Below are 13,362 nucleotides of genomic sequence, written 5' to 3'. Positions count from 1 at the left end.
GTGTCGGAACTTGGCGGGAGATACTGGGCCAGAAGGCGCGGCCAGCCGACCTTGCTTGCACCGTGCTGGCGACACTGCTGAGAAGTCCGCGGCAAGGAGTATGGCTGGGGGGGCGGGGGTGTATTCCACGGCACCCGCCCCCTCTACACACACACACCCACCTCTCTCTCTCTCTCTCTGCACCCCCCGCCCCCCCGGCATTCCAAGTCTTCGTCTCTTGTCCCGCCTCTTTCATGGAAGTGACAGACCGGTCAACCAACCAGAGTCGCGGGCCGGGCGCTGCGCAGCCAACCGCTCGGCGGGGGGAGGAGCTGGGGAGGGGGCTCGCAGGGCAGGGGAGGGGGCTAGGGGCCTCGAAGGGCTCCGGAGCGGCGACTGGCGAGTCATGGCGCTGGGGCTACAGCGCGTAAGGTACTGGGCTTTGGGGGCAGGAATGATAAGAATTGGGGGGGGGCTCCTCTTCCAGCGACCCCTGAACCGGGTGAGGAAGGCGCGGGTGCAAGCCTAGGGCCCCTCGGACTCGCAGTTGGAGACACATCCCCGCCGCACCCTCCACCCTAGGGAACTGCAGGGGTGGGGGCATTTCCCCAAGTCCAGGCTGCCACGCCCCTCTAGCCAGGAGCGACATCGGGGTCGTGATCCCAGATTTCCTGCTGTTCCGGGTTCGCTTCCCCTCCTGACTGGGGGTGAAACTCGGGGTCCCCACGGAATTGCGGGTGGTTGCGTTTGAGCAGTTCCCAGGCTTCTGCGGGAGACATTCTCCCTCCACATACTGACCCTTCTGGCCTCCGAGCCCCCAGAATTGAGGTTGTTCTTTGACACCAGACCCCTAGGGTCCTAGGGGATCTGGGGTACCCCCACATTGAGACTTCCCAGATATAGGGAGTCCCTTGGAATGGGGAGTCAGCTTCTGAGTTCAAGAGAAGAGAGATCCTCTTTAACTGGACCCTCCCTGACAGTCTCCCAAACCTTGAGTTGCCTAGAAATAGGCAGAGATGGTCACCTTTCAGAAACCACCCTGGGACCCTTCCCAGGGGCCTTCTGGAAGGTAGGGTCACCCCCTTTAAGAACAAGAAAACAGCCTGACCCACTTCCCAAAGTCTAGCCTCTTATCTGACTCCTCCACTCCCACCCACTCCCTGTGACAGTGGGAAGGGGCACCCAAGCCTTATTTGGGGAAGACTCCAGAGAGGGTGATGTGCCTGGTTCAGTGCAAGCTGTGGGAAGCGCCCCCTGCCGCAGTGCCCAGCTGGGGTCATCCTGGACAGGTGGTGGGTTTCTGTGTTCCCTTCCCAGCAGGTGCAGATCTGCTGGGGCAGCACAGGGAACTCGTGCTCTGGGTCCACTGCCAGGGGGTCCTATCTGCCCATGTTTTCATGGGACCCCGGAAAATATCCCACGCCCTTGGTTTCTCCTGTCCAATCTGAGGCGTCCAGGAAGCCTCACCCCCTTCCCTCCTCCCTGGTTTCGCAGGTCTGATTGGATCCTTCCACACCCCCATGTTTTCACCCCCCCCACTTGTACACCCCCCCAATTCTATTCTAGTCTCTGGCTCTGGGCCTGCCAGGGAACTCTATCCCACCCCTTCTAGGCCAGCCCTGGCCTAGCCCCTCCCAGCACCCCTTCCTGGCTAGGTGGGGGCCCCTCTTGGCTGAGCTGGGGCGCTCCCCCCTCCCCATCCAAGGCCAGCCCTCTCCTGTGGTGTCATCCGAGCCCATGCACCACCCACTCATAACTCGCACCCAGATCCTGGCCACGCTCCATCCCCTCCTGCACCCCTAGGATGGCGCTAGGGCCAAAGAGGGTCAGGGTGATGGTGAGTGGGCCCCCCATACTCCCTTACCCCCTTCCCTTCTTCCATCCTTGCCATCCCACCCCAGGCAAGGATGATTCTTGGGAAGTCCCTGATGGGCACTCGGCCCAGGGTGCCCCTCCGGTCAGAGGGTTCCCAGAGAACATAGGGCTTTGGGTACAGGCACCCCACTGGATTATCATGTCCTTAGGAATGAGCAGAGTCAGGGGTAGAGAGACTCCCACCGACCCCCACCCCAAGTCCCTTCTCAAACCCAAACCCTCTTAGGCCACCTTGGGGCAATGCCAAGAGGAGTCCCTGCATGGATTCAACCTAAGCCCCTGCCCAAATCCTCTACACTTTTTGGAAGACCCCCAGTACCCAGCTGAATATCAGGAGAGAGAGGCCCAGGAGCAGCCTGAATGTGGGGAAGGGTGTCCCCACTTCTCCATGCCTTTGCTCTCGGGTGGCAAGTTCTTCAGGGCAGGGAAGAGGTGGGCTTCTCCCTCTCCTGGTTGGGGGGGGCACCAAGTCCTAGTCCCCGTTCCCAGGCCTTACCCTGGGGCCTCCCAGCCTGGCTCCACCCCCGTTCTCTACTGGAACACAGAGGAAGGGTGGCAGGGTTCCAGCTGCACGTCCCAACCTGGGCACAGTGCCAAGGGGACGGACCAGGGCTGGGCATGGGGCCAGCTGGGGAGACTGGCCAGCTGGGGAAATCCGGAGGCAGCAGTGGTGGGACAAGGGGAAGGGACTGGGGCCAATGGACAGAAGAGGGGCAGGACAGGGGTCTGTTGGGTGGCACGCCCACTAAGGCATGGCATTTAAGAGCACAGGCCCCCAAATCAGGGTTCAAATTGCAGCTCACCCGCTTCCTGGCTGTGTGGCTTTGTGCCAGCAACTGCTCTCTGAGCCTTAGTTTTGTAGCCTGGAAAATGAGGGTTATCCCTCCCCTCCCCTGCACCCGCTCAAGATGAGAAGCGGTGAGGGGACAGATCTTCGGGGCAGGATACCCGATAGGTGAGCAATAAACTGTGTTCAAGTCAGACTGGGTTCTGGGTAGAAGCAGATACGTGGTCAGACTAACAGAAGCGTTGAGCATGGTTGCGCACTGGTGGAGGGCCCTGGGATTACCAGCTCGGTTCCTTGGGTGGGTGATGCAATTGCTCAGAGCCTTGGTTTCTGACTCTGTAAAAGGGAGATCACTTTTCCAGGTTCTTAGGGTTTGTTGAAAGGATTTAATGGGGTCTCTAAGCTCATGAGTGTTTGACCCACCAAAGCTATCATTATTATTAGTATCACTATGATTTAGTCTTCTTCCCAAGGTGTTGTGTAAGTCACGTGTGTACTTGCACACATACACACACCGCACCATGGCGTTACCACTGAAGCCCGAGGGTTTCTCCAGTGCCTACGACGCTCCTAAGCCTTCCATCCCTGATGTGGACAAAGGGGGAATAATAAAAGTTGAACCTTTATATAGTGCCGACCAATTGCCAGGCCCGGTTCTAAGCCCTTGACATATATTAACTCATTTAATCTTCACAACAGCCCCATGAGTTTGTGTTGTTCTTAGGCTCAGGGAGGCTGTGCAACTTGTCCAGAGTCACACAGCTAATAAGTAATGGAGTTGAGATTGGAACCCTGCACCAGAGGAACTAGCCCTGACTCTGTTTAAAGGGAAAGGCCAGAGACCAGGCATCTGTGGAGCAAGTGAGAGGCCATACTTCCTGTCAGAACATCCGGAGAACAGGCTGGGAGCTAGAAGGAGGGTCCCGCTGTAGCCACCAGCTAGCTTCTTCTATGGAGGGAGGAGTCATTTGGCCACAGAGAGGATTATAGAGCCCAGCTGCCCGGGAGGTGGGGGGCCAACCCCACCCTCCAGCCCCGTTCCTGTCCCTGCTCCCTGTTCCCTCTGTCTGGGCCCCCAGCTCAGTGAGGCCCGCCCACCCCCACCCTCTGGGCAGGAAGACAAACAGGGCTGGAACAGAACGGGACAGGAGGACGGAATGTCCCCTGGGCAGAGCAGGACTGGAGGCCCCTGCCCCCCATCAGCCAGGAGGGAGGGGATGAGGGCAACTGCTGGCTCCCTCCACCCAGCTGCCCCCTTCTGTGCCTCCCACCCACTTGCACTGAGGAGTTCTTTCCCATCTGGAGAGTCAGGAGAGTCCGCTCCCCTCCCTCCATCATGCCTGTGGGTGGGGCTGCAGGTCTCCTGCTTGGGGGTGAGGTTGATGCCCCAGAAGTGGCCTCTGGCTTTTAGGAAGGGGCAGCTTCCCCTCCTAGAGTTTTGCGTCCGTGGAGGTTGGCGGGGACCTCACAAGAAAGGAATTAGAAGAATAAAGGCTTTGGAACTTCACTGCCTGACTTCACATCCCAGCTCCACCACTTAATGGCTTTGTGACTTTTGGGGCAAAGGACTTCACTTTTCAGAGCCTCAGTTTCCCCTTTGTGAAATGGAGGTTTAAAGTGCTCTCTGCCTAGGGCTTTCTTAGGATTGAATGAGTACACATAGGCTGAGTCCTTACTTAGTGCAATGCCAGACCCATAAATGCTTAGCAACTTATAGCTGTTTATTAATGGTTTTATCAATAGTATCAATATAGATAAGATTACATATACTATACTATATGTAACATACTCTATAATTTTTTTCCCCAAAACTATAATTTGGATTCAGACAGACCTGAAGTTTGACTTTTTAAATTTTTTTTTTTTAGTTTATTTTTATTTATTTATTTTTGGCTGCATTGGGTCTTCGTGGCTGTGCGCGGGCTTTCCCTAGTTGTGGCGAGCGGAGGCTGCTCAGCAGTTGTGGCACAGGGCCTCAGCCGCTCCACGGCATGTGGGATCCTCCCAGGCCAGGGCTCGAACCCGTGTCCCCGGCACTGGCAGGCAGATTCCTAACCACTGCGCCACCAGGGAAGTCCCTGGAGTTTGACTTTTAAGACAGTGGCAGAAACAGGGAGAAGTACTAAAATCTGGAGATAAACCCAGGGCCATACAACAGAGGAAACTGAAGAGTTCAGGAAGACCAGCGTTCAAACCCTGGCTTCACTCCTTGTGGGCAAGCACTGCACCTCTCTGTGCCTGGGCTTCATCTGTTCAATGGGGAAAATGTTACTACCTTCCTTCTAGGGATGTCGGAGCTAAACGGGTTAATGTAAGTTACACACTTGGCACAGGGTCTGACCTAATAGTAAAAGCTGGATCAGTGGCAGATATTTCTGAAAAAAAATGACACTCATCCTTCTCCTCCCAACCCCACATGCAGAATTCAGGCATTTTAAGTGGATTAAAGGGCAGGGATGAGTGGTTAGCCATTGGCCCTGGGGTTGGTTTGCTGTGTCACCCTGGCAGGGCCCCTGTTGGTGGGTCGTTGGACTTTGAGATCTGTACTCCAAGATTCTGAGGACTCAGCTCAGCTGAGGAGGGGAAAGGGCAGAAGAGGGGGTTCTGGGAGGCTGTAGGGCAGGGGGCCTGGGGGGCTGCAGGCATCTTCTTGCGCCCTCCCTTCCCTGGCTCCTGGCCAGCTCTGCCAGCCCCCTCCCAGCCGGAGGCCTCCCTGTTCCCCAGGCTTCCCAAGCCCGGAGAATAAACAGCAGATAAGTCAGGGAGGGGACAGAGCGGCCCTGGGCACGCCTCGGAGAGGAGTGAAGTACCGGAGGGCGGCATGGGCTGGCGCGGGGACAGATAAAACCTGAGGCAAGGAGCGACTCCTCAGTATAATCCACCCAGGCCCAGAGAGCTCCGGCAACTCGCCAGGGCCACACTGCGAGGCCAGCACAGTCGCGGCTCTGCCCTCCCTCTCTGAACCCGAGCCCCATGTGGCAGCAACCCACGTGCTTGTCCCATTCAACTCTTTCCCTTCCCGGGGCGCCGCCAGTGAACGCTGCCCATGCCCGCAGGTCGAGCACGGAGCTGCGCAAGGAGAAGTCCCGGGATGCGGCCCGCAGCCGGCGCAGCCAGGAGACCGAGGTGCTGTACCAGCTGGCGCACACGCTGCCCTTCGCGCGCGGGGTGAGCGCCCACCTGGACAAGGCCTCCATCATGCGCCTCACCATCAGCTACCTGCGCATGCACCAACTCTGCGCCGCAGGTGAGGCCCGCCCCCGGGAATTCCCACCTCAGCAAGACCCCGCCCTCGGAAAGGTACCTCCCAGGGAGGCCCCTCCTCCGGGAAGCCTCATCTCCACAAGGCCCCGCCCCCCGATGTCTTCCCGGCGAAGCCCCACCCCTCTGGAATCCACTTAGTGGGAGAGGCCCCGCCCCCTTCAAGTTCTGGGCCAATCGGAACCCAGTTTCTTAGGAATCCCCGCCCCCTTAGAAGTCTATCGTTTGTGAGGCCCCGCCCGTTGGAATGCGCCCTTAGGGAGCTCCCTCTCCTTAGAGTTAGAACCCTAGGGAATAGGAGGCCGGCTAACTCCCTAAGGCATCTGGACCCTTAGGATTTGGTCTCCTGGGAGATCTTCTGGGCTAGGCTTCCTTCCCTTATAATCAATATACCCAGGAGGCTTCACTGCCCAATATTTAATTACTTGAGAGAGTCCCGCTTCCCCTCCTCAGGTCCCTAGTTCTATTGCTTGTCCCCTTAGTAGCCATCCCCTTGAATTCCCTCCCTGTTAGAATTCTCTGTAGGACGCCTTCACACACACACACACACACACACACACACACACACACCCTTGGAATCCCAGGACCCTGAAAAGCTTTTATTATGGGGAAAGTGGACTCATCCTCTGGCAGGCTCTGCCCATTAGATTAGAATTCTGCCTCCTTAGAATTCTGTTGCTTGGAAGTCCCTGCTTCTTTAGAATCCCGCCGATCTGGAAGGTCCTGCCCCAAGAATTCTGAACCCCTGGGAAGGTTGGCCCCCTTGGAATTCTGACTCCTCCTAGGCCCCGGCTTCTTAGAATTTTGACCCCTGGAAATTTCATCCCCTTAAGATTCTGCCCTCCTTAGAGTTCTATTCCCTTAGGAAACCCCTATCTCCTTAGAATTCTGTACCCCTGGGAGGCTCTGCTCCCTTAGAATTCCAGTCCTTGGTGGTCCTGCCCTCTTCCTTGGACTCCAAGCCACTGGGATGTGCCCCACTCACCTGGAGGTACCTATAAGTTCCTCTGAGTGAAGGAAAGCAGAGGGAGGCTAGCCAGGGTGGGCTTACCGCTGACTAGAGATGCCCCATCCATCCTGGTCCGGACACCAGGGGAGTGGAACCAGGTGGGAGCAGGGGGCGAGCCACTGGATGCCTGCTACCTGAAGGCCCTGGAGGGCTTCGTTATGGTGCTCACCGCCGAGGGAGACATGGCTTACTTGTCAGAGAATGTCAGCAAACACCTGGGCCTCAGTCAGGTAAGAGGAGCTGCCTGCTTTGGGCAGGTGATGCTGGGATACAGAGGTGACCAGAACCACCTTAGCCCTATTTTTACAAGGCCCACAGTGCAGAGGGGAGACAAATATGTCACCAGACAGGAAGATTCAGAATGGTCAGGGCTGGGGTGCGGCAGCCTAGGGGGCTGTACAAGCCGGGGGTGGAGGTGGTACCTGACCCAGCCTGGGTGGGAATTGAGGGCTTCCTGGAGGAGAAGACATCTGAGCTAAAACCTGAAGGGCTTAGCCAGTCAAAGGGTATGGCGAATGGTTGGGACCAGAGAAGACTGGCAATGTACATGGCCAAGGGAACAGAATATGCAGACACAGATGTGAGATAAAACAGAGCATTTGGGGGAAATAAAGACGTTGATCCAAGCTAGGTGCAGAGTGCAGTGGGAGAAAGTGAGAGAGAAAAGGCTAGAGAGGACATAATTTAGGACCAAAAGAGAAGGTTTATCTCTAGGGCACTGGGGAGCCATGGAAAGATTTTAAGCAGGGGAGAGGTTGTGTCAGAAAGGTGGAATCAGAATTTTATTTTATTTAGAAAGATCCCTCTAGGTACTTCACAGAGATAGAATTAGAGGGAGCAAGACTAGCGACTGGAAAATCCATAAGGAAGTGGATGCAGGGCCCCAAGTGGGAGAAAAGAAGTAGAATTAGGGACCTGGGGATGGGAAGACAAACAAGAGACACTTAGAGAGTAGAACTAATTTCAGCTGATCCTTACAGCAATACCATTCTTCTTCTTAGCTCACATAAATGGGCTCCACAGTTGGCATCCATTCCTTTCCCCTGCCTTGTTATCCCACTCTTGGTACCAATTTCTCCGTTAGTTTGAGCTCTTGGGCTCAGACAGGTGAATGTCTCAAGATCCCAAAGCTAGGAAGTGGCAGAGTTCAGATTCAAATCCAACTACAAGGTCTCACTCCTCCCCGATTCAGCATGAGCTCTGGACTGTGAGCTCTGTGGGTCCCCTTTCATCTGTGTCACCTCCTCCCAGCACCAGGCTCATTTCCTGAATTGAAATAAGGAGTTGGGTCTTTGGCTTGCACAACAAATGGAATTGGAATAGGGTCTCACCTCAGGGCCTTTGCACTTACTGTTCCCTCTTTCCAGAACACTCTACTCCAGAGAGCCACCTCACTGGCTTTGTTCAGCACTTTGTGTAAATGTCACTTCTTCAAGAAACTGTCCCTGGCTACTGCCTCTAAGATAGCATCCCCCATCATTTCATCATCTTACCTTGCTTTAGTTTTCTTCATATCACTTAGTATATTGTTTTATGCATGTGTGTTGTTTTGTTTGTTCATTGGCTGTCTCCCGCCACTAGCCAGTAAGCTCTGAGAGGCAGGGATTTTGTCTTCGTAGCCACTGCTGTGCCCGTACCATGTAGAAGGGTGCCCAGCAAATTATATGCCGAAGAAAGGAATGAATGAATGAATGAATGAATAAGGAGACCGGGGAAATAACCCAGACTCATGAATTAGGACAGGATGATGAGGATGGGAGGGAGGAGATGGGTCAGAGGCCCTGGTAAAAATGCTTTTCCTCTAAGACACCCCCTGCTTCCCTCCCTCCCAGCTTGAGCTGATCGGACACAGTATCTTTGATTTTATCCATCCCTGTGACCAAGAGGAGCTTCAGGACGCCCTGACCCCCCGGCAGAGTGAGTCCTTGGAGATCTCTGCCCCCAAATTACAGAAACTGAGGCTCCACCCTTCCTTCAGCATATCTCCTCCCCCTCTGAAATACTGGACTGAGAAAAATGGGATGAAGAGGACGTGGCCCTGCCCCAGGGGAATACAGGGACATGGCTCCACCCTGGGGGTCTAAAGGAGCATAGCATACCCCGTGGAGACCCTCTGTGGGTCGGAAGTCTCAATTTGGGGGATGAGGCTGGGGAGAGTTTAGTAACCAGGGTGCTGGAGGGACTGGGCCCTGTCCCAAGCTGCCCGGTGACCTGCTTCTCCCCTCCCCGTCCCCGCTCCCATGGCCCTCCTCAGGCCTGTCCAAAAAGAAGCCGGAGGCCCCCACCGAGCGGTGCTTCTCCTTGCGCATGAAGAGCACCCTCACCAGCCGCGGGCGCACCCTCAACCTCAAGGCGGCCACCTGGAAGGTGGGCAGGGCCTGGCCTGGAGGAGGGCGAGGGACCTGCTGGGGCTGGACCTGAGCGCTAAAGTTCTCACAGTGGCTTGGAGTCCGGGAGTCTCCTGGGCCAGGGATCCAGTGGGGCATTCTCAGGCTGGGTCTAGTGCATCCTTTGGGTACCTAGGAGGTTGGGGATCTGGGGGTCCTTGTATCCTTTCTTAGTCTGGGTCTCTGTGGGTCTGGGGCTGGGGGTCCTCAGCGTCCTGGGCCTGGAATCTCCATGGGGTTGGAATCTGGGGTCCTCAGAGCTCCCTGAGTCTTAAGAATCTAGAGATTGTCAGAAGCTTCTTAGGTTGGGTCTCTGTGGGGTTGGGGTCTGGGGGTCCTCAGAGCTCCCTGAGCTGGGTCTCTAGAATCCTCAGGGGTTTCTACTTCTCAGCTCCCTGAGGGGAGGGGCCCGCAGGGATATACCTCCCAGCCCCTTGGGTAGCCCTAGGCCCAGGTGTATCATTGCCTCGCTCCCTGCCCACCAGGTACTGCACTGTTCTGGACACATGAGGGCCTACAAACCCCCTGCACAGTCTTCCCCGGCCGGGAGCCCCAACTTGGAGCCCCCCCTGCAATGCCTGGTGCTAATCTGTGAAGCCATCCCCCACCCTGGCAGCTTGGAGCCCCCGTTGGGCCGGGGGGCCTTCCTCAGCCGCCACAGCCTGGACATGAAGTTCACCTACTGTGACGAGAGGTGGGCAGGAGCCAGGGGCCCACCCACCACCTGCCAGCCTGGCTCCTCCTCTTCCTTTCTGCCCAAGTTCATTCACGTCTCCTCTCCTACCCCCCAGCTTCTCTCTCTGCTCTGTTTCTATCTCTCTGACTCCATCTATCTCTGTCTTTGTGTATCTCTCTGTCTCTGAATTGTCTGTGGGTCTTCGTATCTGGGTTCAGACTGCTTGGGTTCAAATGCTGGCTGTGCACCCTTGGCCAAATGACTTCACCTCTCTGTGCCACACTTTCCTCATCCGTCTTATGGGGTGATAGCAGAACCTACTTTGAACAGTTGTTCTGAGCATTCAGTGAGTTGCCTGGTACAAAGCACTCTAGAAGTGCCTATTTTTTAAAATCATTATCATCGTGATTACTTTTTATTTCTATTCATTCTTTTTTATCTTTCTTTTTGTGACTTTCTTTCTTTCTCTTCCCGCCTCCTATTTCTTTCACGTTCTCTTTTGTCTTTCTTTTTTTTTTTTTTTTAATATTTATTTATTTATCTTTGGGCTGCCTCAGGTCCTAGTTGTGGCACGCGGGATCTTTCATTGCGGTGCGTGGGCTTCTCTCTAGTTGTGGCATGCGGGCTCCAGAGTGCGTGGGCTCTGTAGTTGCGGCATGCAGGCTCTTTAGCTGTGGCACACAGGCTTAGTTGTTCCACGCATGTGGGATCCTAGTTGCCCGACCAGGGATCGAACCTGCGTCCCCTGCATTGGAAGGAGGATCCTTAACCACTGGACCACCAGGGAAATCCCCTTTTTTGTCTTTCTTTTCATCACTCTTCCCATTTTTACCTTCTCTCTCCTCCCCTATTAGCTTCCTATGGCTGCTGTATCATGTTACCACAAACGTAGTGGTTCAAAACAATACAAATTCTCTATCTCAGTGTTCTGGAGGTGAGAAGTCTGAAATGAGTCTTATGAGGCTGAAATCAAGGGCTATGTTCCTTCTGGAGGCTCCAGGGAAGAATCTGTTTCCTTGCCACGAGAACTTCTGGAGACCTCCTACATTCCTTGGCTCGTGGCCCCTCTCTCTACCTTCACAGCGCATCACTTCAGCCTCTGCCTCCATCATCACATCTAGTCTCATTCTGATCACCTACTCCCCTCCTATAAGGACTCCTGTGATTACACTGGGCCCACCCAGATAATCCAGGATCATCTCCACATCTCAAGATGCTTAACTTCATCACACCTGCAAAGTCCCTTTTGCCATGTAAGGTAGCATATTCACAGGTTCCGGGAATTAGGACGGAGACATCTTCAGGGGCCATTATTCAACCGGCCACACCCCTTTTTCTATTTCTTACTCTCCCTTTCTCTCTGTTACAACCCTGTCTCTCTCTGTCTTGCTGGCTTCATCCCCGTGTCCCCCTCTCCTTCCTTTCACCCACCCTCCACTTTCGCCAGTTGAACTGACCGGGGTCCACTGCACCCACTTCAGGATTGCGGAGGTTGCTGGCTACAGCCCTGATGACCTGATTGGCTGTTCTGCCTATGAGTACATCCATGCGCTGGACTCAGATGCAGTCGGCCAGAGCATCCATACCTGTACGTGTTCAGGTTCCGTTTCCAGTGCTGCATGGCCCCAGCCAACACCAGCTGCCTGCTTCCCCAAGTCCCAAGGAACCTTCTCTTCCCTGGCCCCTTCATACCCAGCACCCTGCTCCCACGGCCTTCTCTCCCCAGTTGCCCTAACCCCTCCCCATGCCCCTCCCCAGTGCTGAGCAAGGGCCAGGCAGTAACGGGGCAGTACCGCTTCCTGGCCCGGAGTGGTGGCTACCTGTGGACCCAGACCCAGGCCACAGTGGTGTCGGGGGGCCGGGGCCCCCAGTCTGAGAGTATCGTCTGCGTCCATTTCCTGATCAGGTAAGCGGGAAGGAGGTGGGGTGACTGTGTGTGTGGTTCTCGTCTGGTCTGCATATGTGTGAACAGGTGTGTGTGTGTGTATATGCACAGGTGTGCATGTGTATGGTGCACACGTGTGTGAGAGGGAATGTGCACAGGTACACGTATGTCGAACACGTGTGACTGGCCACACACGTATCTGCATGTAGACACAAATGTGTGTGAGCGTGTAATTTAAACTAAAAGGATTCTATATTCAAGTTAAAGTAAGAAATCTAGCTGAATCTTGGGGGCTTTTTTTGCTTTTTAAAAATTGATGTGTAATTTACATAGAGAAGTTTCATTCTTTTTGGTATACGCTTCTATGAGTTTCGACAAATGCATGGAATCGTGTAACCCCGACCATAATCAAGCTATAGAGTAGGGAATTCCCTGGCGATCCAATGGTTATGACTCCGTACTCTCACTGCCAGGAGCCTGGGTTCAATCCCTGGTCAGGGAACTAAGATCCTACAAGCCACGCAGTGTGGCCCCCCAAAAAAGCTATAGAGTAGTTTCATCACCCAAAAAAATTCTTTCACAGTGAACCCCACTCCACACCCCCAGTCATCTCTGGCAACCACTGATCTGTTCTCTGACTCTAGAATTTTGCCTTTTCCAGAATGTCATGTACACGAAATTCTATAGTATGTAGCCTTTGAGCCTGGCTTCTTTCACTTAGCCTAATATATTTAAAATTTATCTATGTTGAGGTGTGTATCAATACGTTCCTTTTTGATGCTAGGTAATCTTCTATGGTATGAATATGTATGGACCACAGTTTATCCATTCGCCAGTTGGAGGATATTTGGACTGTTGCCTATTTTGGGCAATTATGAAAAAAGCTACTGTAAACATTCTCATCCAGGATTTTGTGAGATCATATGTTTTTGTTTCTCTTGGGCAAACACCTATGAATGAAATGGATGGGTCATATGGTCAGTGTATGTTTAACTTCCTAAGAAACTGCCAAACTGCTTTCCAGAGTGGCTGTGCCCTCTTGCATTCCCATCAGCAACGCGTGAGGGTTCCAGTTCCTCCACATCTTTGCCAGCATTTGTATTGTCTGTTTTTGTCTTGTTTTGTCTTCATTGGGTGACATTCTAATGGGTGTGTAGTGGTGAATCATAGTCTTTCCCCCGCTTCCATCATGCATCTTAGAAGTTTTTCACCATGACAACATTGTGACAAGGGCAGCAAATTATCACCTAAGACTGAGACTTACAGCTATTCTTTGAAGATTATCTTCCAGGACATGGCATTCATTTCTAAAGCCATAGGAGTTTCCCTGGGTGTTTTTGATCAAGAACAGATTCTATTAGAAAAGAGAGGTTGGGAACAGGAATATTCATATAAGTTTTCATACACAAGAAAACAAGGCTGATCATCTTTGGAATGTTCTCTCCTTAACACCCTTTAAAATCAGAATCTTTGAATAACTTGTTGCCTTGGGAAGAAGTCTCC

General features: G+C 53.9%; 1 protein-coding gene across 3 annotated transcripts in view; it reads left to right on the top strand.

Moving 5' to 3' along the window:
* The first annotated feature begins 366 nt into the window (after positions 1 to 366).
* The window catches only part of HIF3A (hypoxia inducible factor 3 subunit alpha), a 28,818-nt gene continuing 15,822 nt past the window's right edge, over positions 367 to 13,362 (top strand). For 2 of the 3 annotated variants that reach the window (XM_059903583.1, XM_059903584.1), the window contains exons 1-8: positions 367 to 411; positions 5,698 to 5,888; positions 6,996 to 7,141; positions 8,744 to 8,828; positions 9,166 to 9,278; positions 9,784 to 9,992; positions 11,456 to 11,562; positions 11,733 to 11,880. In XM_059903583.1, coding sequence (XP_059759566.1) covers positions 386 to 411; positions 5,698 to 5,888; positions 6,996 to 7,141; positions 8,744 to 8,828; positions 9,166 to 9,278; positions 9,784 to 9,992; positions 11,456 to 11,562; positions 11,733 to 11,880 — 1,025 coding nt within the window. In that variant the 5' untranslated portion in view covers positions 367 to 385. Of the gene's footprint in view, positions 412 to 5,612; positions 5,889 to 6,995; positions 7,142 to 8,743; positions 8,829 to 9,165; positions 9,279 to 9,783; positions 9,993 to 11,455; positions 11,563 to 11,732; positions 11,881 to 13,362 lie in introns of those variants that run through there. The other variant, XM_059903582.1, reaches the window with a different exon arrangement.

This window comes from Balaenoptera ricei, chromosome 19, assembly GCF_028023285.1.
Source record: "Balaenoptera ricei isolate mBalRic1 chromosome 19, mBalRic1.hap2, whole genome shotgun sequence".
Taxonomy (NCBI): domain Eukaryota; kingdom Metazoa; phylum Chordata; class Mammalia; order Artiodactyla; family Balaenopteridae; genus Balaenoptera; species Balaenoptera ricei.
The sequence above is the reverse complement of the archived record's forward strand: the minus strand, read 5'-3'. Positions and strand labels throughout refer to the sequence as shown.